General features: G+C 35.5%; 1 protein-coding gene across 10 annotated transcripts in view; it reads right to left on the reverse strand.

The window, feature by feature from the left end:
* Nucleotides 1–26,369, reverse strand: part of LOC128991379 (inositol-trisphosphate 3-kinase homolog) — a 194,008-nt gene that overhangs the window by 1,968 nt on the left and 165,671 nt on the right. For 2 of the 10 annotated variants that reach the window (XM_054414197.1, XM_054414225.1), the window contains 6 exons: nucleotides 13,664–13,729; nucleotides 2,413–2,508; nucleotides 1,753–2,000; nucleotides 1,249–1,402; nucleotides 875–1,009; nucleotides 143–316 (listed from right to left, as the gene is read on the reverse strand). In XM_054414197.1, coding sequence (XP_054270172.1) covers nucleotides 143–316; nucleotides 875–1,009; nucleotides 1,249–1,402; nucleotides 1,753–2,000; nucleotides 2,413–2,508; nucleotides 13,664–13,729 — 873 coding nt within the window. Of the gene's footprint in view, nucleotides 1–142; nucleotides 317–874; nucleotides 1,010–1,248; nucleotides 1,403–1,752; nucleotides 2,001–2,412; nucleotides 2,512–5,513; nucleotides 5,649–7,369; nucleotides 7,594–13,663; nucleotides 13,730–22,962; nucleotides 23,012–26,369 lie in introns of those variants that run through there. The other 8 variants (XM_054414188.1, XM_054414216.1, XM_054414251.1 and 5 more) reach the window with 7 other exon arrangements.

Genomic DNA, 26,369 nt, shown 5'->3' on the forward strand with positions numbered 1-26,369 from the left:
TTCCTCAAAAAAGTGAGGAGAAGTAAAAGAAACTTTTGACTTAGATACAATCTCTGTCATTGAAATTACCTAAATCATTTCCAAACTATCATGAAACCAACTATAAGATCGCAAAAGTTATCATACAATAAAAGAAACCTACCTCATGTTGCTTGAAGTACTTGGAAGACTCGAGTTTCGTCCTGATCTCATTGAGCCTCACAAGAAGTCTTTGTCGGACGTCTTCTCGGTTGCCGAGGAAGAGAGAGATGGCGTCTAACACTTGCGCATCACTCTTGACACACTTCAGATCTGTTACCGGAGGAGAGCCACGGAACTGTAGAAGAAAAGAGTGATTAGATAAAGCTGTTAATGACAATGGACATACTCTGAAGGTGGTTACATATGAAGTGGACGAGAACTATACAATTAATCAAAAGGGAGGGTAAACAACCCATCCAAGTAAGCCTAAACATTTCTTGAAAACTCATTGAATTCCTAAATGATTTAATACTCAGAAATTTGAACCTTAACCTTTGAGGCTATAAAACAAATTGTGGTCAAATTTGAAAAGCATTTAACTGCCTTTAGTACAGTCGATAGTTTAAAGCTTGGATGGTAATGAAATAAAATAAATGAATAATAAAACATTTTACAATAATTGTAGTGAAGTTAATAATAAGTAGTAGTTACAAAAAATAACAGGTACCCGAATGTCACTGCAATTGTTGCAACCGTGATAAAAAAGTAACTACAAGACATGACACAAGTAAATTATATAGTACAGTCTAGTTTGAAATTTGGATGGTAATTCCTAGTTGACAGTGTCTAGTTGATATAGATTCATAATTATTCTGACAGGGGAGACTTCTTAAAGCATATGTTTGATTCTTACCTTCATGGCCTCTATCCGGAAGCCATGGCTGCAAGTGGAACTCTGTTCTTCTCTGAACTGCATGTACCTCAGCTTGGTGATGGCCTTCTGTTCATGTTCTTCCTCTGTTGGAGCTGTAGGATCAACTGCAACCATCTGGACAAGACAATAGCTGATACGAATTTGTCTAGATTATGATTGAGACCCAGTAGACTGAAAAGTAATCATACAACATCTACAAGCAGGTAGACAAATGAATATAATGTTGAACTACAGTACTGAGATAAATAGTTTTGAACTAGAATAATGTTAACTGTAAAATTTAGTGAAAATTTTTTGCAAAAATTGACACATGAAAATTTGTTGCAAAGAATTTGTTTGATCAGATAACCTACCTTATTGTAAAGATCTTCTCTGGCTTTGGTGTTTTGCACTTCATCTTCAAGAAACGTTCTCCTGCCCATCTTGATGTCCATCACATTCGGGTCCCGGAATGAATGTAGAAGATCTTCCAGTTCAATGAAAGTCTGACCCCCGTATTGGACCTCTCTGCAGAAAAGATTATCATGAGTATTTCAACTCCGCAATTGGTAACACAATAAAAGTTATTTACTGGTGAAAAATCACTTATGTAGCATAGTTCAGAAACATAAAGCAGATTTTACAATATTTGTAGAAAAATAATAGTTACATAATGTAATAGGTTATAGAAATGTCACTGTAACTGTTGCAACCGTGACAAAAAAGTAACTATAAGAAATTACTCAAAATTTGAACTAATGTACAAGAACAAATTAATACCATCTCTAAACGCTCTAAACCAATACTTTAACATTAGAAATTAATAGGTTCCTAAAAGTAGCAAAAACCGTTACAACCGTGACATAAAAGTAACAAACCTGAGGTAACGTGGGGTCACGTCTTGCAGGGCCGGCTCCATCGACAAAGCTTCATACACGGCTCTCTCAGTGCCGCCGCTACACTTCTTCCAGACAGTCCCCGGTCCCGCCGGCGCGAACGCATCTGGATGCCCGCTCAACTGGAACCACTGGTTTCCGGCGCACGTGCTGTTGCTTCCGGTCGTCGTCTGGTTCCCGCCTTGGCGCAGCAACACGTCACTGGCTGGTGCTGTCAGCTCCAGGGCGTTCTGGAGGGAAAAATTTTACCGTCAGTGAATTGCACAGAAAATGCTAACACCTGTTAGTTGGTAAATTAGGGACATGCAAATGCACAGGACACATAAAAATTGGCTTCAAACTTTGAAGGAAATATTAAATCAAGGGATAAATTGTTGAGATTGTGGCTAAGCCTAAGTGTAACAAGAAGATTTAGAAAGGTGTCTAACTCCTTCTTAAGAGTACCATTGATTTAAGGGAATTTAAATTATTTTGTAACTCGTATATTAAAAATGATTCAGTAAATGATTCATGTCTGTGTATACCTAAGTCTAGCAAAACACAAAAAGAATCACTTGAACATAATTTTTCCTACGAGTTTCCAACAACTCACATATACATTAATGGCGTTAAAATTAAACATTTCATCTACAATTTACTCACCAATGCCAGAAATTTCAGCAGCGAATGTTCCTCATCCCTTTTCCGCACTTTCTTGGTGCACGACGACTGTGTCACAGCCCGCTTGTGGTCGCCAGACTGCTGTAACAGAAGAAGGAGAAACTTTGTTATAAACTGCAACATGTCACAGTCACCTACAAGTCACACAGTAACGGTTACAATCCTGGAGCGGGTAACGTTAGCGTCCCTTCACTACACACGGAGCCGGACCTCGGTCGTCGGTTGTAGGTTGTAGGCCGACCTCAATTTGATACCGTAGCCAACACACTTTCTCGCAGCACCCAATGTTGCTACGGCGGGAATTATTTTACAGAGTGAGGGATATTTTCACTCCCAAGAGGGGAAAATCGGGAAATCATACGACAAATCTTTGTACTTTTTAAGGTCGAATTTCGATTTAATTCCGACTGAACTAAAACGTTGGTTGATAATTGAAAAATTGTAATGTTTGTGCAAAGTAACCACAGATTTTTTATAATATTTTGGGAATTTAAACTCAACTCAGGGATTTTTTGGTTTGTGTGGGATAAAACGAAAGTCGACTGCACCCAGCGGCGCAGACGCAAACAGACGCTGCTTATCGCTTCTGATAAGCCACTGATAAGCACGACCTCTGATACGGTCAACACAGCAGACGACAAAATGTCGAGTGGATTTCCAATTGTACACAGCCCAGGACGTAAATTCCAAAAACAAACTATTCTATGGTGTAACTAAACTTCATCTTGTCGAACCCAATGCGATAACGGGTGACATAATCGGATAGATGATCGATACGACTATCGATATGCAGGAAGTCGATGGCGTATCGAGTTATGTAGACGTGGACATGCGTCAATTATCTAGCTATCACGTCTGGTGCGACCTCGTGCCCACAATGCATTGTGTTGCTTCCTAGCAAGCGTGCCAATAGGGTTCAAGGGCGCGCGGAGTGAAAGAGGGACCAAAAATATAAAAAAAATCAAAAGCTTTAAAATGTCATATAAAAATCGTCAATCTCCAGTCCAAACAAAACAAAAACAAAAAAAAAATACAGAGGCAACACACAAAATAAGTACGTAAGTTTCAAAATTAATTGAAATATGCCACGGCTTCTACGGATGAGGAGACTTAAAATACCCAGAAAAGTTCATACGAACAAAAACAAAAAAACCTAACTACTTTACTTAATCTGTTTGATGTGAACAATCCAAGATTTGACAAAATATCCTATCTATTTGCGCAAAATATGTTTAAGGTATAACATCGTAAATATTAGTGGATACTAAGATAAATAATACAACCTACTTTCAGGTAAACCCTAAAATAACTTGGAAAATTTTACGAAAATCGAACTAACTCTAATAGAAACCTCTAAAACACCACAATATTCAGAATTTTCACATCTATATTACCGTTCCAACACTCACGAACTGACGTCTCACTCGGTTCAACACACTTGTGTGTGCTTTACTGGAATTAACTGGTACGATAACACCTGTGATGACAACATGGTGGAATTATTGATAAAGAGGCGATATAATGGGGTTATCGCGTCCAGATGTGCGATAGCTGCAGAGGACGACCGGTTAGCTTCCTGGCCATCACGGTCGCATACACGGCGATCCTGCTTACTTGGGGGCTACACAGCAGGGGGTATCTGTGGTTGCCACAAAGTTGAAATTGTTCGACTATAGTGGAGGGTGTGCAAGAGTTTACGCAACATAGGGTGAACTAGATAGTCGACCTGGGACCTGGGAGAAACGCAAACGTTAAAATTATTCACCTATAAAATACGTTTTTATAATTTAGAGGGTTTGAGACCGTCACGGAATTAAATTATCCAATCTGATAGTTAAAATTATGTTACCACACAGTATTTGTAGAAAGTTGAAACGCACGATAATTTTTAATGGATTTTAGACCGTCAAACAATCCATCCTGTAGACATGAAGTTAAAATTATTTATATGTTACCACACAGTATTTGTAGAAGGTTGAAACATACGATAAAATTAAGGGCTTTAAGACAATTCATCCTATACACATGAAGTTAAAATTTTTCATATATGCCTGAAAAATAATGTTAAAGCTATCTACGATAGTATATGTAATTTTGATGTTTTCCCGAGATATAATGGAGTCACATAAGTTTTCGTTTACGTTCCTCCAAATTTCTATCTTTATGAAAAAATAGGCAATAAGACTTACAGGAATACTACACAAACAAAAAGATTGAGCTGTGAAAATCACACACGTGTCAAATAAGCAGCTGTTTATAAAACGCACAAATTAAACGCACGTGTGTTTTATTGCTTAGTAACACATATTTCTACGACAATATCTGTCTACGACTGAGCGAGGAAAGGACAAGAGTTTGCATTTGCGTCACCGCACATACGAAAGTCACGGCCGCCATTACGAAAATTGAAATTGTAAATCATACCTCACTGCGAGGTGAATCCGAATTGGAAGTTCAATGATAACATTGTTAACTCCAGAACGCATAAGGAAAATCGGTAGAGCGAAGAGTTCGAGTGGAATTTAATCTTGAAGCGAATTCCACAAAAGAATTAGAGATTTACTGGATTCCATTGTTGAAACTCTGAACATAAAGTTAAGTCGCTAAACGAGAAATTCAGATTGAGATACGGTTAAATACATTGGCATTCACATAACTTCAGGTGCTGACAGCTTTTTAAAAATGTGAAGTCAAAAAACCAATATAAAAAATCCAGACCACAGAAACTATAATCGCGTGGATGGCAGATTAATTGTATGAGCTCAAAATTAGGCACGTTAAAATAGATAGACGAATTAAAACTTGAACTAGCTAATAAGTTTTAAACTGTGTAGGCCCCTATTACGTACAATCTTTCAAATTACTAAAATACTATAAATACAATAAAAACTTTTTTACCGAATTAATTTTAAAAATGTAGAACATTAACGATGATTTAAAACTAAACTCATCGACAGTTAAAATATATATTAATTTCGCCTAATAAATCGAGAACGTAGAAAAAAGGCACGTTGCACGATCTAAGAAACGTATTATTTCAACAATTAAATTACTTACAATCCACACATGTAAAATAAACCCACCTTAATTCCACAAAACAAAAATATCTGCATATCCACCATCTCAGGTGTCGAAGATGAACACAAACACAAACTCGACCAACACAAACCCCCCTACACAAACTACACGAACCGCATTCATCGAGAACCGAACACGAACTGGGACCGCGTTTATCTATCGAGTACAAGGTCCGAACTTCGCAATAAATAAACTATATTTGAAACCAATCTGACAAAAACTCCTATCAGGTCACTGTTGACCCGTAGAGCGGCGCCTGACCATCGTTTGACCCCATGGAGATACCGGGGTTAAAACATAGGGTGATAGAATGTAATATTGGGTAAGTTAAGAAGATTTTTCATCGATTATCAACAAAAATTAAGTCACGCGAGTTCAGTTTTTTCAATGGTGTATTTGGATTAAATTTGGCAACAAAGAGTTCATTCACTCAATATTTGCGTCAGATATCGTTATTTAATAAGGCGTAAAAATGCTTAATAGTGTCATGTATTTTTTGTGTGAATAAAACGATGATACAGTAATTTATGTTTTGTTAACATTTGTGGGAACAGTATACAGACAGAAAAGTTTATTCTAGACACTATTTACTACCTACAAAATATTATATATTAATAATTGAATGGATATTTTAAAGTTTGGTGTAATTGGAATTAACACATTTTAATTTTACAAATTAGTAGCTTCCACAGATCACAATAAAAATAAAATAAACTTCCCACCGTTTTTTCGATGGTAAAACATATAACAAAAACATATTGCACTCCATACAACTATTGTTACATCGCAAGGACACTTATTCAGATAAACAATTCCAGTAGTAAACACTTCATATAGTACTCCAGTGCAACAAGTAATAAACTACATAATAACATAACCGTTGTAGACGGCGGACGGCGGACGGGGGAACACTGGTATTGAAACGCCGACCATATACAGAACTACACCGCTTCCGTGAACATACTCGGTATAATAACACATAAATTGACACTGATACTAGCTAACTAGCTAGAGTGTAAATATGTTGTGGAAATATTACTGAATCAGTGTATAAATTACACACATGGCTACACTTTGTCGGCTAGTTTGTAATTATTGCGTTCGCTATTTTCACTTTGAACGCATTTATAAATTTGAGCTGATTTATAAATTTATTGTAGTGGACGAGAAAACACATGTTGATTTATTTATTACTACAATGCAATTATGTCATTCTACCGAAACATGTGATTGTTACCATTGAAACAGCTGATTCGTAATGCAAGTCCTTATAGGTTAATAATAATGCATTATTTAATTTGATTATTGATTTTAATTGAATGTTTATTATAATTAGTTTTGTGCTATAACCTGTGGTAAAGCATGTTTTGACCTAGTCTGGTAATTATAAAAACCATATTTACATGAAATTATGCATTGCAAGTAAAACATTTACTATACAATTTAAAACGTTTACAAAACTAACTGTTAAAATTTGTAGCATATTACAAGCTAGGCCTAATATACGAAATAAGAACATTGGAGTTATTCAGTAAATAAACAACTGAAAAATCCAAATCCAAATCAATACTGAACAGTTCAAGGGTTGTTGGTACTAAATTTTTCATACAACTTGCTGTATTGTTATCAATTAATCCAAAAGCGTTCAACTAAAAAATTGTTATATATTTTTTTAATTTTCTGTTTTAACTTAATTTGCGTTTATTTGATTGGTTTGTAGTACAATATTTAATAAGAACTTAGCGTGTAATATATATATATATATATATATATATATATATATATATTCAATTAAATTACACTTTCATAAGGCGCATTAGCTCCAACTAAACATTAAAGTTTAAATCCAAAAACTACTCACTCTGTATTTCAAGATCGCTTGGAACTGTTCGAGGGCGATTTCCATGACAGATCTTCGGGGGAAATCCGTACAAACCCCGGCTGCGGACATGGTCTTACACATCGATACTCCTTTGGCACACACGCAAAATCCGCAAAGGCACTTCACCACAAACCACAAACAAAACGTTCAACAGTTGGTCGGTGACTGACTGGAGCGAAGCTGCGGCGGCACTAGTCAACCGATAGCAAAGTGACGTGCTAATACGGTCCGGAGAGACACGAAGTGCGGCGGAAACAACCGAGGCGAGCCGAACACCCACGGAGCCGCACGAAGATGTACGAAGACGCAACAATACTTTCCAAACTCACTGGCGGAGGAGACGTCAAAGGGAGAGATTGAATGAGTCAGTTTTAGGGAAAATTCTAATTTCTAATGTAATTCCAGTAGTTTTAATCTATAATGGTCCTAAAGGACTTTCACAAGTACTAATGTACCTACCGAGAGGCAGAAGAAAATGTGCTTACATAAGGAATCTTTGCCATAGTCGATGGACATGCTACAGCCTACATAAAATGTCTCTGTTATTCTGCAATATGAAAAATATACCTGCCATAGTCGAAGGACCATATTCTACCATTGATTACCTAATAGTCAACGGATCTACTACGTAAAAAGTCATCGAATGACAAGATTCGTCTCTTTGTCAAAACATAAATAATGGTTACACAAAATCATTTTAAAAATATTTTTCTGCCATAACTGAAAAACTTTAAGTTTTAGAATTTCAGTCATGAAACTAATTCGTATATTTACATCGAATAATGTATTAATATCGACAATAAGTAGACCAAAGTTTGATTTAAACTAAAAAAAAATACAATGATTCTTATGTCGTAAGACCCGATTTAATATAAACATACGGATGATTATTCAAATCTACAATATATTCTAGCCATATTCTAGTTATCATAAGAAATGACTATAATTTTTACATCTTCGTGTGTTAAAATATTTTATAGTGCAATAGTTGAATGGAGTTAACATCTTTACGATGGCTAAACAACTACAAATTTCGTTCAAATAACCCCTTTTCACATCACTTTTTAGTGAGAGTACTTAATTTGACAAATTTATTGTAAAGTTTTTAGAAGCAAGACACTTAAACGAGTTATTTTTTGAAGCACAACGCTCACGAGTATTTTAAAAGCACCCCGCTTTTACGAGTATATTTAGAAACACAACGCTTTTTCGAGCATTTTAAAAAGCCAACCGCTTTTACGAGTATTTTCAGAAGCACGACGCTTTTACGAGTATTTTTAGAAGCACAACGATTTTTAAAGTATTGTGTATTTATTTTACAAGTATTGATTTGAGATATTGCCCTTTTCAGCTTAAACGAACTCTAACTCAATGTAACATTATATTTTTCAATAGCAACTACATGATTTCCTAACATCTTTGCTTAAAAATAGTCAGAGAAAAAAAATTTTACACGATTTTTGTAGCTATAAAATACATAAGTTGAAACCATGTAAAAATGACAGCTCGATTTAAATTAATAGAAACTGAAAAATATGTTCAGTAACAACAGTGTACAGTGACAAATCTTATCAAACTGCAATTCTTTGGTGCAGCTACGAATACATATTAGAGAAGTCGTATGGAGTATTATTTTACGACACATTTCAAAATAATGTTGATTATATAAATATTCTACGCATAAACAAAGGATTACCTGAATCATTTGAGACACACTTGAAACGCCAGACCACTCTATCACTTAGCCTACTTCAGTTGTACTTTTGTTATCTCTTATCTAAATCCCCTTGCACACATTGATAACAAAAACCTGACGAAGTATCACTCATAACCGGATTGTTGCGGAATTTCTAAGAAACATACTCATAAATTAAACAACACGTAATTATTTAGAGTGATGAGTTTTCGTTCTACAATGTGATATGTGGTAAATATATATTCATTTATTAACCCTTAGAACAGCTGATCTCAGTATTGAATTTAAAACTAGAGCGCCTATAGCCTCCTTTAATACAAGGCCGTAGTGAGAGAAAAGTGGCAACGCCGCATCCCCGGCCTACCAAAACAGCGTTGTTACCATAGCAATAGGCCGGCCGGTGCGACGTTGCCACACCAACACCGCAGCCTTGTATTAGAGGAGGTTATGGAGCGTCTAAAAAAACCCAGTTGTAAAATCTATAGCTAGAGATGTTAAATATTATGTAATAATTCTATACCTTAAAAATATTCATTTTTTCAAACAAACGAATACTAACGCAAAGTATGTTTATGAATATATCCATATCAAAATATAAATAAAGAATTGTGTACACTTATGTCTAATTATTATTTTATACGAATCAGTGCTATTAAAATCCAAATTTTTTAAAACATTGTATTTCCATAAGCAAGACAACGTAGTGTAATAATGTTTATACATCTAATATTTTAATGGACAATAATAGCCACTTCTGAAAATTGAAATAACTTTTAAATAGTTTAAAAACCAAATGAAAATCTCAATTTTTCCAATATTTTAAAACAAATATATATTGCCTTCAGACGCACACGCTCTCTTCTCCTTATAAATATACCATGTACACTACAGTTCTTAATATACTTCAGAATTATTTATTTAGACTATTCATCAATAAAACTAGTTTTTTTTTTTAAGTGTTAAGTAACTTTTAAGGAGTTATTTAATCATTTAATTACACACGATGTACAAAATGCTACATGATATCCAAACAATATTTCTCGGGGCCCATAACATGGTATAGTTTCAAATTACAGTTATATAAAGCACTGCTATACAATATGAAAATATGATCCATTTGTGTATCGACTCACGAGTATAAGTAACTAAAATATGATATAGTCAATGTTGTATGATTGCATGACATGAAGATAATTCAGTTTAAAGCTAATTCGGTTAGAAATAATACACAGTTAACAGTAGAAAAAAAGGATATACATACGAACAATGCGATAGTTTACTTTAACAAAAAGTTCTAATAAATGTTCATCATTGAAAATAGAGGAATGATGTACAATCGGAAAAACAGAAAAAAAGACAAACGTAATACAAAAAAAGTCTAAAATTTAGATCAGTTTTGCTCCAGTTTATGGAGGACAACGGACATTAATTTTAACGTAGTGAATAAATTTTTTTTAATTTTGAAATATCAAAACAATACATTCGGAACAAATTCAAACAAATTTAAACGACAGTTATGTAAGAACATCTTAAACATTTTTATTTTGAAATAAATATAGAAATCTTTCAAAAATTTAGCCAACTAATCTCCAAAATAATCTACTAATCATTCCGAAGTTAATTTAACTCTGTAAGCCTTCATTTGTGCGTCAAAGGGGGTCCCAACTCAATTCAAATAAATCGAAATATCCGTAGAAACCTAATAGAGGTTATATTTATGAATCTACTACTGTGCGAATATTCCAAAGGAATTACTTGGAAATTCCCATCACCTTAACTGTTTGTGGGAGGAATGTGTTGAAATAACTGCTTACGGGTAGGACACAATATTTTGAGCTGTGACTAATATGAGAACACATTACTTAGTTAAGAAAACAGTGCAAATACAGTATATAGAAAAAGGGTTGACAAACACGACCGCATATAATAAAAGCCATCCATTTTGGCTTTGTCTGCCATAAGAGCAATGTTAATTTCGTTGATTTCAAACAGCCGCTGAAAAGTTATTTACAACAATCTCAACATATTTTTTCAAATACCTAAGAGATTGTAATTTTAATATCTAGTGCACTGTCGGATTACAAACTGTCCTCCAACTTTTGTAATAGTTTTAAGAATTATAACGTCTAGGCTCCAAGGACTCTTAAGGAAAATTGACAAAATGTCTTAACTTAAAGTTTTGTTTGCCAATAGAGACACTTTTATGTAAAGCACGTTCCCTAGTGCACACTTAACTAGCTTTTCAGCTAGTGAGGGATGTTTGAATACCTATGGGAATATTCAAAGGCATGCAGAAGAAGAAAAAAATAGTCTCCTAACTTAGCACCTAATTTGCCAAAGAGGTTTTAAAAGTGGCCAAAACGTGTCCTACTACTACCTGTAACGCCGGTTTGGGAAAAGTTGGTCGGAATTGTACCCCCTTGGAATTGTGATACAAGTTGGGTTGAAATTGTACCCCCTGGAATTGTGATACAAGTTGGGTTGGAATTGTACCCCACTGGAATTGTGATGCAAGTTCGGTTGGAATTGTACCCCCCTGGAATTGTGATACAAGTTTGGCCAGGATTGTACCCCCCTGGAATTATGATACAAGTTTGGTCGGAATTTACCCCCCTGGAATTGTGATACAAGTTGGGTTGGAATTGTAGCCCCTGGAATTGTGATACAAGTTTGGTCGAAATTGACCCCCCTGGAATTGTGATACAAGTTGGGTTGGAATTGTACCCCCCTGGAATTGTCATACAAGTTGGGTTGGAATTGTACCCCCCTGGAATTGAGATACAAGTTGGGTTGGAATTGTACCCCACTGGAATTGAGATACATCATCGTGACGCCACGACTCTGGGTGGGGTACAATTCCCCCTCAAATGTTCCCTACCTATCCACTAAGTAACTCATTTCCTACTTGACGACAGACAGAGTAAATATTCCAGGTTGAGGTTTTGTTTTGGTATTACCCCTGACCAGTCCATTGACGTATGTATTGTTCCTATCTAGAAGCCCCTATTTCCGGAGACATTCCAGAGACTCATAGGTTCGCAGTAACTCTATCAGTGACGTAGTCAGGACCAGTAGCCCCGGGCAACATGATGAAAGTGGTAGAAAGTTCCGGAACCAGGGACGAGGGGACGACCCGCAGCAGGACTAGGTCAAGGCAGAATTGAGGGGAACTTTAATTACAATAGGGTTCTTACAAGCAGTAATCCGTGTCATATTAGACCCTCTAAACCTATCTTGTACCTCTGGGTTTCTAGTGATTGTCTTGGACAAAGAGGCGGATGTGCTAGACTTTCTTCTAAGGAGGCCCAAGAGGTGACATGTATATAATTAACAGCTGATCGAAAAAATTACACGAGCCCAGCTACGCCAGTCGTTTACGGTTGTCTTCTTAGGGATTGTTCATGAACAATTTCTTTAGAAAAGTGAAAGCCCTGCGTTGTTAGCGATAACGTATACAATAACCAGCGCATTGCCAAATAATTACAACAATCAATTATCAAGACCTCAGCTATGTCAAGAGTTTACGTATTGGCCTTCTGAATTACCCCTTGTGGATCTGCCCTTGTAAATAACCCCTTGTGGGTATGCCTTTATGAATAACTCCTTGTGGGTCTGCCCTTATAAATAACCCCTTGTGGGTCTGCCCTTATAAATAACCCCTTGTGGGTCTGCCTTTATGAATAAACCCTTGTGGGTCTGCCCTTGTAAATAACCCCTTGTGGGTATGCCTTTATGAATAACCCCTTGCGGATCTGCCTTTATGAATAACCCCTTGTGGGCATGCCTTTATGAATAACCCCTTGTGGATCTGCACTTGTAAATAACCCCTGTGGGTATGCCTTTATGAATAACCCCTTGTGGGTCTGCCCTTATAAATAACCCCTTGTGGGTATGCCTTTATGAATAACCCCTTGTGTATCTGCCTTTATGAATAACCCCTTGTGGGTCTGCCCTAGATGTGAATGTATTCACAAACACATAGTTATCAGCAAACAACAGCAAAAATTAGTGCACACATCTTATTTACAACTAAATGGGCTTAATGGATTATGTTAGGTTATGAGGATGCACTTTTTCAATCACAAAAACTTGGAGTAAAAAATAAAAAGAATTTGTTACAAAACGTTAATTCACAAATAAATATTATGGGTTAAGTTTGACTAAACAGATATTGAAATTAAACGGAGATAGTTGTAGCAAATAGCAAAACAAAAGCAGTAAATGCAAAAACTTGCTTGTGATAAGGTAGTACAAAATTGTATAAATACATTAACAGCAAACAAGAAAGATTTGAATAAATTTAGAGATACAACCATAGACAAAAAGAATTAAATATAGACTGTCAGCTGTGCAGCGGTTACCATAGGTTCTGGCGCACACCGCTGGGAGCGCCATGTAGTTACACGCGTTATGTAACTACACGGCGCGACGCTCCCAGTGGTGTGCACCAGAACCTATGGTAACCATGGTAACCGCAGCACGGCTGACAGATTATATTTTTTTTGTCTATGGTACAACTAAATGGATGTGATGGGTGTTTGATTATGATGATGACAAAATCTGATCAATATATTCACCCAGCATAAAAATTTGTGTTTGGTGCAGCATTTGTGGTCCCCGTGCGTCTCTCGCACCACTTCGCGCTGAAACAGAACAGAAATTTGAAACATTGGGGAAATATTTTAGTAGGAAAATTTAAAATGTTATTACAATTTGCTTGAATGTTGGGTGTTTTGGTGGCTTCAAACATTTGTGACGAATTTCAGGATATTTCTTGAGTACAAAGGCATAAATAGTAAATTTTAAGAACATCGTACTTCTACTTCACTTTCTATTATTATGTAAAACTTTATTGATTATTGTCCGTTCTCTAAAAAAAATACCTTTATCAGTCTATAGGCTTTTCTTTCTCAAACACGTCCACGATTATAGATTTGAAAATTCAAAATGGCGTGTAACTGACCTACGTTAGAAATAGGACGTATACAAAATTGCAAATATCACTGGGCCAATACCATAGATAAAACACACTACCTTGCTTAGTCTATGCTAAAACATATTGTAACATGGATATTAGATATAATTTGGACTAAAAGTACGAAAAATATATTCATTGGTGAATTCTTCGCAACTAGGTAAAGCGTGGATTTTAGGAGAATTTTACTTGGACGGGGATTTAAAATACTTATGGATCCAAGGACCACAATTCTAACGTTATAAACCAAAGTTTCAAAACACAGATATTTAGCAAAATAAATAAGATTGAAAAAGAATATTTTTTCCTGCTTAACTCTTAAAACAGCACATGAAATACTTTCTCCGTACAGCGAGAAAAGATAAACTGTGATTATTTGATAGAAACATTAAATATTTGACTATGTATTCATTTCAACACTGCCTTGAGTAATTAAAATCTAGTTCATCACCAACGGTTCAGACTCATTTTCGACCATGAAGTCTTTAATTTCTCAATGATAATCTCACGTTGCGACAGCACAGACGTGATAATAGGCACACAGGCACCAACGTGACGGATTAAATTATCATCTTCTTAACAACCTGTGGTTATCTGCTTATCAGCATAAACAATCAATTCGGCTGATCAAGTCGGTATGGGAAAAGCCACCATAGGAAACCCACATCCTAAAATTATATCAAAATTTTTATCTTTTCTTATCTCACCACATCATAAATGTGAATTTAACTTTGAGTCCTGTAAAAGGCATTTTAGGGCTGAATTAATGATAATTTCGATAGATTTTCAACATCCTCATAATGTCCTAAAAAATTCAGCTAAGAAATTGATAGATTGCAAGAAGTTGGAGAAGGACATGTTCTGATTGCTAATAAAAAAAAAGAGTTTTCAAATCTCGTCTTGACATGGGAAATAATTAAGAACTTTACCAGATTAGTACATGACATGAGTTGAAAACAGGGAAATCAGATGAGGAAAACCAATTTTGGATTTTACCTATTGTATTTCCCTGTGTTGCCCGGTTTTAGTACTAATCTTGTAGTGTTCTAGGTTCCTTCCCACCTGAATATTTCACATTTTAGACAGTAAACTGAGACTTGTGCTTTGCTAACTATTGATGCAGTGAAAAAGTCTGCATTCATCTTTCAATCAGCATATCGACAGATTTAGTTTTCAGTTGGTAAAATACCTAAAGCTTCAAAATATATGACTAAATATGACTTACTCTGTCAACTATGAGCCATGCAACTGCTAGGCACTTATTTCAGTAATATCATAGTAAGTACAGCCAACAAAGGATATCTTGGAGTTGTCACCACAAATATATAAAAACCATTGACAATTGACAAGACTAAAACCAGCACCTCTAACATAAGAGAATAACTTAACGAAATTTAAATAATAAAATATCTTCCTCCAAAGAGTATATGGTAAAGCAAAACAGAACGTGCTAATCATGTATTACACGCTTATTTGCCGATTTTACACACAGGCTTTACAGATTTCAAGCCAACTCAGTCACGGGCGATTTGATTCGAACAGAGCAGCTTCATGATACAAACACGTGTGTGTCTAAGGACGGAACTTCGACAACGTGAGAGCACGTTTGTGTAACGTGGAGAAGCCTTAGTTGGGGTTTGCTTTAAGCATTGATTATATAACAATATAGTGGTATATATTCAATGCTTAAGGATGTAATTAGTTAGTGAATACTCGCATTAAGTATATAATAATAAACGTGTTAAGGGATTAGATACACAATCTAAATAATCGCAAGCTGGTTTAGATGTAGAGTGCGGGGCTTCGGGATCAAATTCCACAATCACCGAATGAATTTACTCTATGTGTTTTTGCTTCTTTCTTGGACTAGCCTGAAGTAATGTGTAAGAAGAGTTCAGGGCTATAACAACCTAGCGTACTTGGATGTGAAGGTAGGCCTTAAAAAATCAAAATAAGTACGAACGGTGTATCTATGATGTAAAAGTTGTATATTCTTTAGACATGACTAATGTATTATTATTGGTTTTGGATACTGACTGACGTAGACGTCTAGTTTATGCATAATAGTTATAGCAATTTTTAACCCAATAATGATTACTAGATAGTTCAATGAGTCTAATCACAGCCACCTCTAATACATGTATTAGAGGTGGCTGTGGTCTAATACATTTTACAACCTAATAAAGTTATATTTTTTGCTCAGTGAAACCTTGATCGCTTAAGACAATTCATACAAACGTAAATCTAAATATTTTTAATGCGTTCAAATTGCTAGTAGTAGAGAGTCTACCCTACAATAGTGCGAAAATAGAGACCCAAGTCAAAATTTTAAATTACCTATGTTATTTATTCTATGTTGAGTTTGTGGGACAAGAAACACCATTTGTCAAAAACCAGAAAGATTCTATGTACCCTCCCCTGATCGGTATTCAAATTAAATAAAAATTAAAGATTATTTAATATAGAAACAGAAAAGCGGAATGAGGCGATTAGATTTGTTAATCGGATGAATATATTTTTGCAATTTATCTCGAGAGTGTATTTTTTCAAATACATCGAAGAATCTAATAAAGTCAATAATTAATCTTTTGTTGAATCACAAAAAATAACTATAGAAATTGGTAAGTAAAAGTTTATGTTTCTGTTACAAAATCTGTATAAATTCCCAAGTCTACTTTTTGCGACAAAATTCAAGGGATAAAACCACCTAATTACCAAAATAAATCAAAATATCTTTTTAAAAAAACCTTAAATTAACACTTACCCCACAAAAAACTCGGCTATCAAGCATAGCAATGCCGAAACTAAGGTCTGATCTACCACTAACCAAAAAGAACACTTTCAACATCGCACAAGGACCAAGAAGGAAGTCTACAGCTGATCGATAAGAATCATTCTGGTCAATCAGCTGGGATGTCCTCTGACGTAGACGTGTAACCTCTAGGAGTTACTGACTCCGATCAGCTGATCCATATGAAGTTGTTGTCTACGAGCAGCTGACAGCAAGACAAATCGGTAGACCGGATTGAATCGTATACAGGAGTGAGTTATTAGCTCGAAGATCTAAATAAGACTACTTTTTCGCCACACTATACAGTAAACAGCTGTTTTCCGTACTTTTTAGACTAGAAAGCCATTGCTTATACAGGGAACGGTAAAGTCACGTGTAGTACGGTAAGTTTACAGATTAATTTTGCAAGAGGATTTAGAAGCACCCCTCCTTTCCGCGTAATAGACTCACCCACCGCAACAATGCAAACATTTCGTTAGTTCGAATCACTTGATGAACGAAACAGCTGATCTTTGTCAGTAACAAAGTTACAAAGATCATCTCCATTTTTCACTCGTATTTGGGTTAAAATACGCACCCATCTCTAGGTGACCCATCTAGGTGACGTCCCCATCTCAATTGAAAATACTTCGATTATGAAAATCAGTCGGGTAGAAGAGCCAAACGAAAAGAATAGATTAATTTAACTCCCATAAAAATTAACAGGGAGGAAGTTGATTTTGTGCACAAACTCAAAATATACGTCAGATAAATTAACGTCGATGCTTGATGGCAAATCTGTGCGTGTATACCTTGAATTTAATACCAAAAATATGAAAATCGGTCGAGGAGAAGCACCGAACCGACTCGGAAAAAAACAATATTTTTAATACAGATTTTTAAAACCTAATACATCTTACAGAAAAGCTAGTGTATTTATTATGGTGTTATGGTGTTGGTACTCGCATGAAATATTACTCTCGACAAGCCTTGTAACTATCGCTCGTTGTCGTGATGCAAACACCTACTACTACCCGGCCTTGTAGCGAAATATAGTGCCGACGCGTCAATTTTATGCACTATTTAACGTATCTTAGGAGGTTTCTCAGGCTCGATTGGGTAACACTCATTCCCAGTGCATCTGGGAACTTTTCATTTTACTTTTTAACTTTTATCATATTAACTTATTATTTTAATTTAACTTTAGGAATCCTACTAAATGAGTGAGTCGGGTGTAGCTAATACTTTTCTTTAATAGTTAGTTGGCCAATAAAACAAAACTAGAGGTCGTCTAGTCGTCGAAAATTCTAGCAAAGTATGTAATGTACAGGATTCTCTATTTTCACCCCACGCTGTAAATAAAACTTGTGATAGGAGTTTCTTCCATTTTTTACTTTTTTGATTTTCTGTTCATATTTTGTTATTTTGTTATGGCAGCCCTCATGACCCATGTATTTTTTTATATTTAAAATTATTTTTTGTGCTTATTTTTGTGCCTATTTTAATTTATCGAAGGGATTCTGCACATCTACAGGAACACATCTTTCCACATCTTTCCAACAGTATGCGTAGATTTTCCCTGCGATGCACACGAGCTGACAAAAAAGGGGTTAAAGAAACATGCTTGTCCATCAATATATAGATAACTAAAAAAGGAATCCCAAATATTAAAACTCTATCTGTGTTCTGATTCCCTTGACACGCATTATTAATGTCAATAAATAATATATTGTAGTGTTGGGAGACTCTTTTATTAGTTAGTATTTCACAACAACGAATGTTTTTTGTAACTGTTGGCAACTAACTGCAACGTATACTCTTCGTCGAGATCTCTGCAAAAAATTAACAAAGATCCTTGAACAAACTGACAAATTTTCAAGGGGGAAATTTAAATTGAATTTTGAAACTACAATCATAAAATTTTGCCTGGATGTTTGTATAAAAGCCTAAGCAGTAGGTATAACTATGACATTTCCACACAGGTTTGAATATATTTCTGGTCTTTTCTTTCTCTCTTTCCCTTTCGTTGTCTGGTCCCCCAAGCCGTGATGTGCTCTTAATCCTCAAACACTGTTATATCACCAAGACATGAACAAACTTTTTATCCAACCAAACCTAAACTTAAATTTAAATAAGATTAGCAATCAATGTAACTAAATGGAGCTGTTTTCTGGGAAATTCTGTATAAGTAGTCAATTAATGTCAAGCAGTTGTTAAATATTGGATAATAGGTTAACTACGTCAATGAACCTAGATATACAAGAGCAGTAGAATAAGTTGCACCATTAGAATAGTCTGATAAATTACAAGATAATTCAAAATGTGTTCAGCTGCTTGGAAAACTGTTTGTTTGATGTTAAAGCCCGACATAATGCTGTAAGAAATATTAAAAATTGATAAGCATGTACTGTTAATCGCTCGTAGTGTAAAACAATATCATTAGTATACAGGTTAGCAGTTGTCATGAAATACCTCTTTTTAAAGTTACGTCCAGACTTAGGGTTTTAATAACTCTGCTTTAATTAGTAAACCACAGACACTGTGTACTATTGAAAAATACGGATTCCTTTCTCATACAACATATTTTAGTCATTCTAAAACTATTGATTGATAAGTAAACCTTATTGTTCAGTAAAATTCGTTTAATGTGACATAAAATATCATTGTTTGAAAAAACTAATACAGTATACCAACTTCAAAGAAAGAACACTTTCCAAATCGACTATTCGACGTTCTATAAACCATCTTATAATCTTAGACTGGTTAGACAAATGTTCAACATACAAAACATTACTTGCAATAGTCCTAGTAATACTTTTAAGTTGGTTTGACAATTGCATAAAATCGAGTGTCAGGAATGTTAGTATGCCGTACGATGCACGACATGCTAATGAAAAACAATTTTGTACGTTCATAAATTTCTCCATGCAATTTTGTGGTGGATAAGGCATAAAGTTATAATTTTTTGGTAAAATTTACCAATTATTATATCGCGAGACTGATTCTTCTAGAAAAAAGTGATAATGAATCGATACATGGAATAGCTACAATTTGTGCTCGTACAGTGGAACCTTGATAACAAGCCACTCTTGATAACAAGTGTCATTTTCAAATTCCCTTGATTTGTTTACCCCTAATCACATGTTATTGTAAACCTCAATAAGAAGTCGACCTTGATAACAAGTCTTATTTAAAAGTCACTATAAAAGTCTTGTTATCGAGGTTCTGTATGATGATAGGATTTTGCTTCCTTGTCAAAGTCATTGGCATTTTCACAGAAGGAATTAAGAGAGGAAGTTCTTAACGACTTTTAGGGAAATTTCAACTCCATCCACAGGAAATACTATAACTCCATTGCCAATATTTGTTTATGAAGTGTTTATTTTCCCACAAACATTTACAACGTCAAAAGAAACATCAGAAAACCATCCCTTATCTCAGAAAACCAATTCTCCCAAAGTCGTGTGTTTTTTACCCTCACACTTAAAACATTAACGATAAAAACAAGTTAATCTTTTCAGTAGAAATGTCAGCGCTAGTCACAACAGGTAAATTCAAGCTGCTTTTTCCCTATCGCCCAAATCAATTTTCCCGAAATTGTCTAATTGGGAATAGAGTTATCATACGCTTCGAGCGTTCACTGATTCAACGAGTAAATCGTTTCAAATACGACAAACAACTTTTAATTTATTGACAACCTAAAGTTAACTTGTGTAAACTGTGGAAGATTTTAGGTAGTTTTAACTGTAACGACGACTCCAGTTGAACCGTCGGTTAGTTAACTTAACGACTTTTCAAATTAATTGCTAACCCTGTATCAGTTAGATATTTTTCTGTGTTTGAAAATCAATATAAATTATTACTGTATGCTGGTGATACTGAACTATATCAATTTATGTAAGAAAATCTAACATTATGCAGTGTTACTTGTTCCCTTACAGATTTATATCATCTATGGATAAGCTAAAGATGTACGTTTCTTTTCTTTTGCGCCAGAACCTATAGTAACCATGGTAACCACAGCACGGCTGACAGTCTATATTTAATTCTTTTTGTGTCTGGTTCGAGTAACTGGAATTTTTTCTCATGCAATATAAGTTAAACGTAATACGGACCAACAAAACTTACTTATACATCTTCATACAATTTTTCGCTCGGACGCATTACAAGACAAATTTAAACGCGATCTTGACCTATTTCATAAATCTATCACAAAACACCACCAAAAATAAACACAAGGGATTCGAAAGTCGAAAACAAACACAAACTCACTAATCAGCTGTTTTATCGCAAATCACATCCGAGCCAGTGCGTCAAGATCAGCTGATGACCCTAACGAGTTGTAAAAATGCAACGATTATTGTTGAAAAAATCTTGAAACTCATCGCTCTGACGCACTCGCATGAAACCCGGTTAGTTTTTGAGCTGATTCCGTGCGAAACCGGTTTTATAGCTTTCAAGGTCTCAGTTTACGCGGTATTGAAATTCGTTTCGACAGGGAAGTGAATTGATGCATACAGAAGAGTCGGTGTAATTTGATCTACAGTAGGACTACAGCTACCCGAATCAATTGGGACCCCCATTCGGATAGTTGGATTGTTACAAAAATTTAGGGGGTTTAAACAAGAGTCATGCCGATTTTTTTACGATTGTGATACTGTAGGGAAATTTACGTTTTTGCCGCGATCGCGGAGTACGACTATGATTTTCCGTGTCCGCGGGAGACAATGATGATACTGTATCTATAAAATCGCGGAATAGATTCAAGATTTTCCAGCGATCACGGAAAACGATGTTGATGTTTCTGTGGCCACGGGAGACGATGATGATGTCCACACGAAGCTAAAGAGTTTTGGGATTATGCCACGATCACGGCCTATTTTTTTTAGCGATTCTGATAATCGGCAATTTGGATAATCAGCGATTCGGATAATCAGCGATTCGGATAATCAGCGATTCGGATAATCAGCGATTCGGATAATCAGCGCTTCGGATAATTGGAGATTCGGATAATCGACGATTCGGATAATCAACGATTCGGATATAAAGTTCGGATAGTTGGAGTTATATCTAAACAGTACAAAAATCGTAGACGAGAAAGGTAGGCATAGACAACATTCTTGGTTTTATGGATGGTCAAAAGAAGGCCTACTTATCGCAATGGACAACTTTATCAGCCGGGCTATGACCGTATACGAACTTAAACCCACTATCTCTGTTCTCAAACTATGCATACGGTATTGTTACTGCTGATAAAGACAACTATCAAAACACCGTTGTTCGTCTCAAGTGATAGGTTACTGAGAATTACAATGTTTACTTATTTCTCTCTCCAACCACAAGTCAATGACCAAGGTGTCATATGCAGTCGTGGGAAACACGCGGGGTACACGTGTAAAAACTAAATATACGGTAATTCATTTGTGATTAGTATACTTATGTCCACGTACGATTATTTAATATATTCCTTGATACAAAGTCATAACAGAGATGAAGATGGTGTCATGTTGTTTGAGTTAAATTGTACTATAAAATATATGGATATGCAGTTACAACGATCGTTTAAGCCGTTACAGAGAAATTAAGATTTACGTGTCTTTTACCGACGAAGGGGTAATCAATAATCATATTACACTTTTTAGATAGTTAAAAATTATAAAAAAATAACGCCTAGAGTTACAGTGCTTATGAACCTGTATGCCAAATTTCATCGGTTTACATCGGTGGTGTAGTCTAGCTTTTTACAGAATCACATGCACACACACACACACACGAACGCACGTATTTCAAATGATGAAGTCACCTTTTTTCTGTACTAACGTGCAGTGGAGGAAGTAAAATAAATCGGAAAAATACTACAAATAATGACGATGTCAGGACATAAACACTGCACTATGCTTGCAGAAGAAACCTTATGAGACGTTAGCCCACGTTGCAGCAGTCGTAGAGATAAATTAAAATCAATTATTAATTCTCTAAAATGTCTGAGGTATGTAATGGAATCAGAATGCACCACTGTATTTTACTTTCAGTCAAATCTAACAATTGAGTTGTTTACAAATTGGTCGTTTATCACTGCATAACAAAATTTTAACTAAATAGCAAAATTAACAAAACTAAATTAAACTCACCGTTTCAAATATCATAAACAACTCCTTCCACAAAACATAACTAACTCCAGTGCACAAACCGAGGGAAACTGAACAATTTCCAATACCTCCACTCTCCCCTCTCAAACTAATTTTAGAAATTTCCTTAAAGTTCATAACTCAAAACCCACACAACCTTTCGAGTTTCGTCACTGTTCACGTCACCGACGAATTGAAAAACGGTCCCGCCAAAATAGCGTGGTTGCGCGCCAAAACGGTTTGTGACGTCACAGGAGGAGGAAAACGTCCAAAAGACGCGTAAACCTGAAACATTTAGATTTACGGTATTTCATGACGTGGTAGTGACGCGAGGTGCGATGGGGAAATGCGGGGAAAACGGGTAATTTAGAGGTACTTGGAAAACCACGCAACTGGGCTAACAGGATATTGCGTTGAATGCTGAATTAACACAATAGTACGTTAAGCGTCATTGTGGCACATTATACACATGTTTTGCGAAACTGAATTTGTTACATTGAATTTACCAAACACATTGAAAAAAATTGAGGGGACAGATTAGGAGAAAAAAGGTTGATATTAAAATGCACACTGTATTAAACCTCATTATAAAGAATAATTATGTCACAAATAGTGGAAACACGCCAATATTACTGACAGAGCGAGGCCAGTAACTTATGGAATCCCCCAAGGATTAATACTTGGCCCAGTTTTATTTTTGTTGACGCAAAGGTCTTCCAAAGCTGCAACAATTTTCTTGATGCACATATGTAACACACGGAATCCCCCAAGGATTAATACTTGGCCCAGTTCTTTTTATGTTGACACAAAGGTCTTCCAAAACAGCCAAAAATTTTCTTGATGCACATATGTGCCAAATATTGATGTTAGTGTTTGAAAAAATATGGTACAGGTACAATAAATACACAATTTAAGCTGTGGCTGTGCGAAGAATTATTTTATTGGTTGGTTTCTAAGGACACAGAGCAAAAATAGCAATGTTAACCATGTTTACACTGTGCAAATGCTTTTTAATTGGTACCATCCCGCAAATATAATATTCCCAGTTTTAGCTACCCCGTTGATAAGGCACGGGTAGTTCATTAAACTGTTTCAGTTCTCTCCAAAAAGTGCCAAACAGTTTCCCACGTGTCTGATTGGTTTAGCATCAGACAATACGTCAATGGCTGCTGATAACGCTTTAGGAATTGATAAGGGGTAAAATTGGATCAGGAAAGACGTTAGCCATATCACGCCATGCCGTAGAATCAGAAGACTGGTCTATATATGTAAATTTGCGCAAATAAACCGTCCTTGTTACTCAGTAGATAAAGAGATCATTTAGTACGATTAATGTAAATTTAGATGCGAATTCTATCAATAGCTGTTTTTACTTATGCTGTGCGCAAATGCCGTGCATAAATCGTGTAAGGAAAAGTGAACGGCTATAGTTATGCGTTTGTAGAGTATTTACCATGATTAATGATATTATAGTATAGGCCTCACTAGGTCCTAAAGTGACTCTTTTTGACCCGAGGTCAAGTTTTACGATCGAGGCAAAGCCGAGGTCGGAAAATGAGTGAGGGTTAAAAATTCACTTTTTGCCCATGTGGTGAACTATATTTTTCGTCTATTGCATCATTAATTAACAAACAAAGCCAGGGAAAAATTGTATGTAAAAATAACCTCTTAAAACGATTTTTAGCTTGTTTTCAATCCTGCTAATGCAAATAAGCAATCAATACATAATTTCGATCGATACGATTGTCGCAATCGAAATTTACTACTGTTTACTTACAACAGTAGATTTTTACGAGACTACAAATGATTTTTACTAAATGCTACTTTAGACCCGCATCGCATGCATTGGCTGTTTTTGCTACAGTATGACGAAAAATGGATTTAAGCTACAAGTGTGATTATTGTTTTAAGTTAGGGATATTCTTAAACAACAGTCCTCAAAATGGGATGTGATAAGGGCCCTGCAGATGCGGGGGACCAGGTCAAACCAAAAATGATAATAACTAGTTATAATCGGAAGAGTTTGTAAAACTTGCAATTTTGACCTTGAAAAGGTTCTTCTTGCTAAACAGAAAGTGCATTACAGTATATGTTGTGTTTGTTTATTGACGAATGAAAACCATTCAATATTACTCACCAGCAATAAAACTTCATGCTAATTTAGCTTGTTTTATTTGTGTTGCATTATAAACATGTAGCACTTTCATAGATAGACCTAGCTAGATATTTAGTACCAATTATTTGGCATTCAGGTGGGTCACGCTCACGCACAGCTGAGAAAAGATTAGAAATTGTAAGGAAAGTTTCAAGTTCAACTTAAATTACACGAACAACAGTGTCATTATTTTTGTTTGTATATCAAATTGATTTGCCCTGTAAAAGACCCATGATTTGTTTATATATATGCAAACATTTCATGTATGGACAGCCGAGTGGTTGTAGAGCTCGCCTTCAAATTTGAAAATCACTGGTTCGAATCCAAGCGTTTCTAAACCCAGATGACAGTTGTCATTGGGGTATGAATTATTGATTATACCTGACAAAAATGTCGACAGAAAAACCAGGGTTTGGACCGTTCCATTTCAAAACGTAAGCCATTGGTGTAGAAAACACATAAAAATAAAATAGTTTATACAGGAGCGTGATTCTCGTCAGAGGTCCCAGAAGCAGTAGCACCGATACTGACATAAATATCATTATAGTGACCCTACTCTTCCTTTAGTTTAAAACGACAGTTAACTGCCGATCCCAAAATCGGTTCATGGAATTGCCATTCACAGCTTTGGGGCTAGACCAAAGCCATTTCAATTGTGTTTTCCACAATGTGAAACACAATGAAACAACGTTTGCGAGGCTCTCTTTCCAAGTAGGCTTTAAATTCCTTAACTGTCCCTGAAATTATTGTTAGCCAGGAGAATTCCCATCTATTTACATATGAAAGTTGAGACGTCATACGTTGAGTTTGGCTTTAAATATAACTTATGGGTTTCTCCGCACACCACTGGCTTTAAAAATCCGGTAAAAAATTATATTCTCCGGGGGTTTAAATCGAATTTATTTAGTTTTTACAATAAATTATATATAGTAAAACCATTGTAGTTATTCCTTACGTGCAATGGCAATTAGGTGAAAATGTCAGTGTGCTCTTTACTCAATAATAAAATCACAGTGAAAAACACTCATTAAAGTAAAAAAACTCAGCATTGTCTTGTTCTTTTCAAACTTCCAAATACTTGATCATCACATCGTTTTTGTCTTTATTACTATTTCCATTGTTATTGTAAAATAAGTTATTGTTGTCCTTTGAATTACGTTTTGCTGTTGCTATTATTGTAAATGTCACGATTGTATAGTTTTTTTGTGCAGACATCTTGATTAAACCAGTAGAACCTCGATAACAAGACTCTCAT

The sequence above is a fragment of the Macrosteles quadrilineatus genome, unplaced genomic scaffold (assembly GCF_028750875.1).
Source record: "Macrosteles quadrilineatus isolate MER2022 unplaced genomic scaffold, UCM_ALF_1.0 Scaffold_1__1_contigs__length_201487025, whole genome shotgun sequence".
Lineage (NCBI taxonomy): Eukaryota > Metazoa > Arthropoda > Insecta > Hemiptera > Cicadellidae > Macrosteles > Macrosteles quadrilineatus.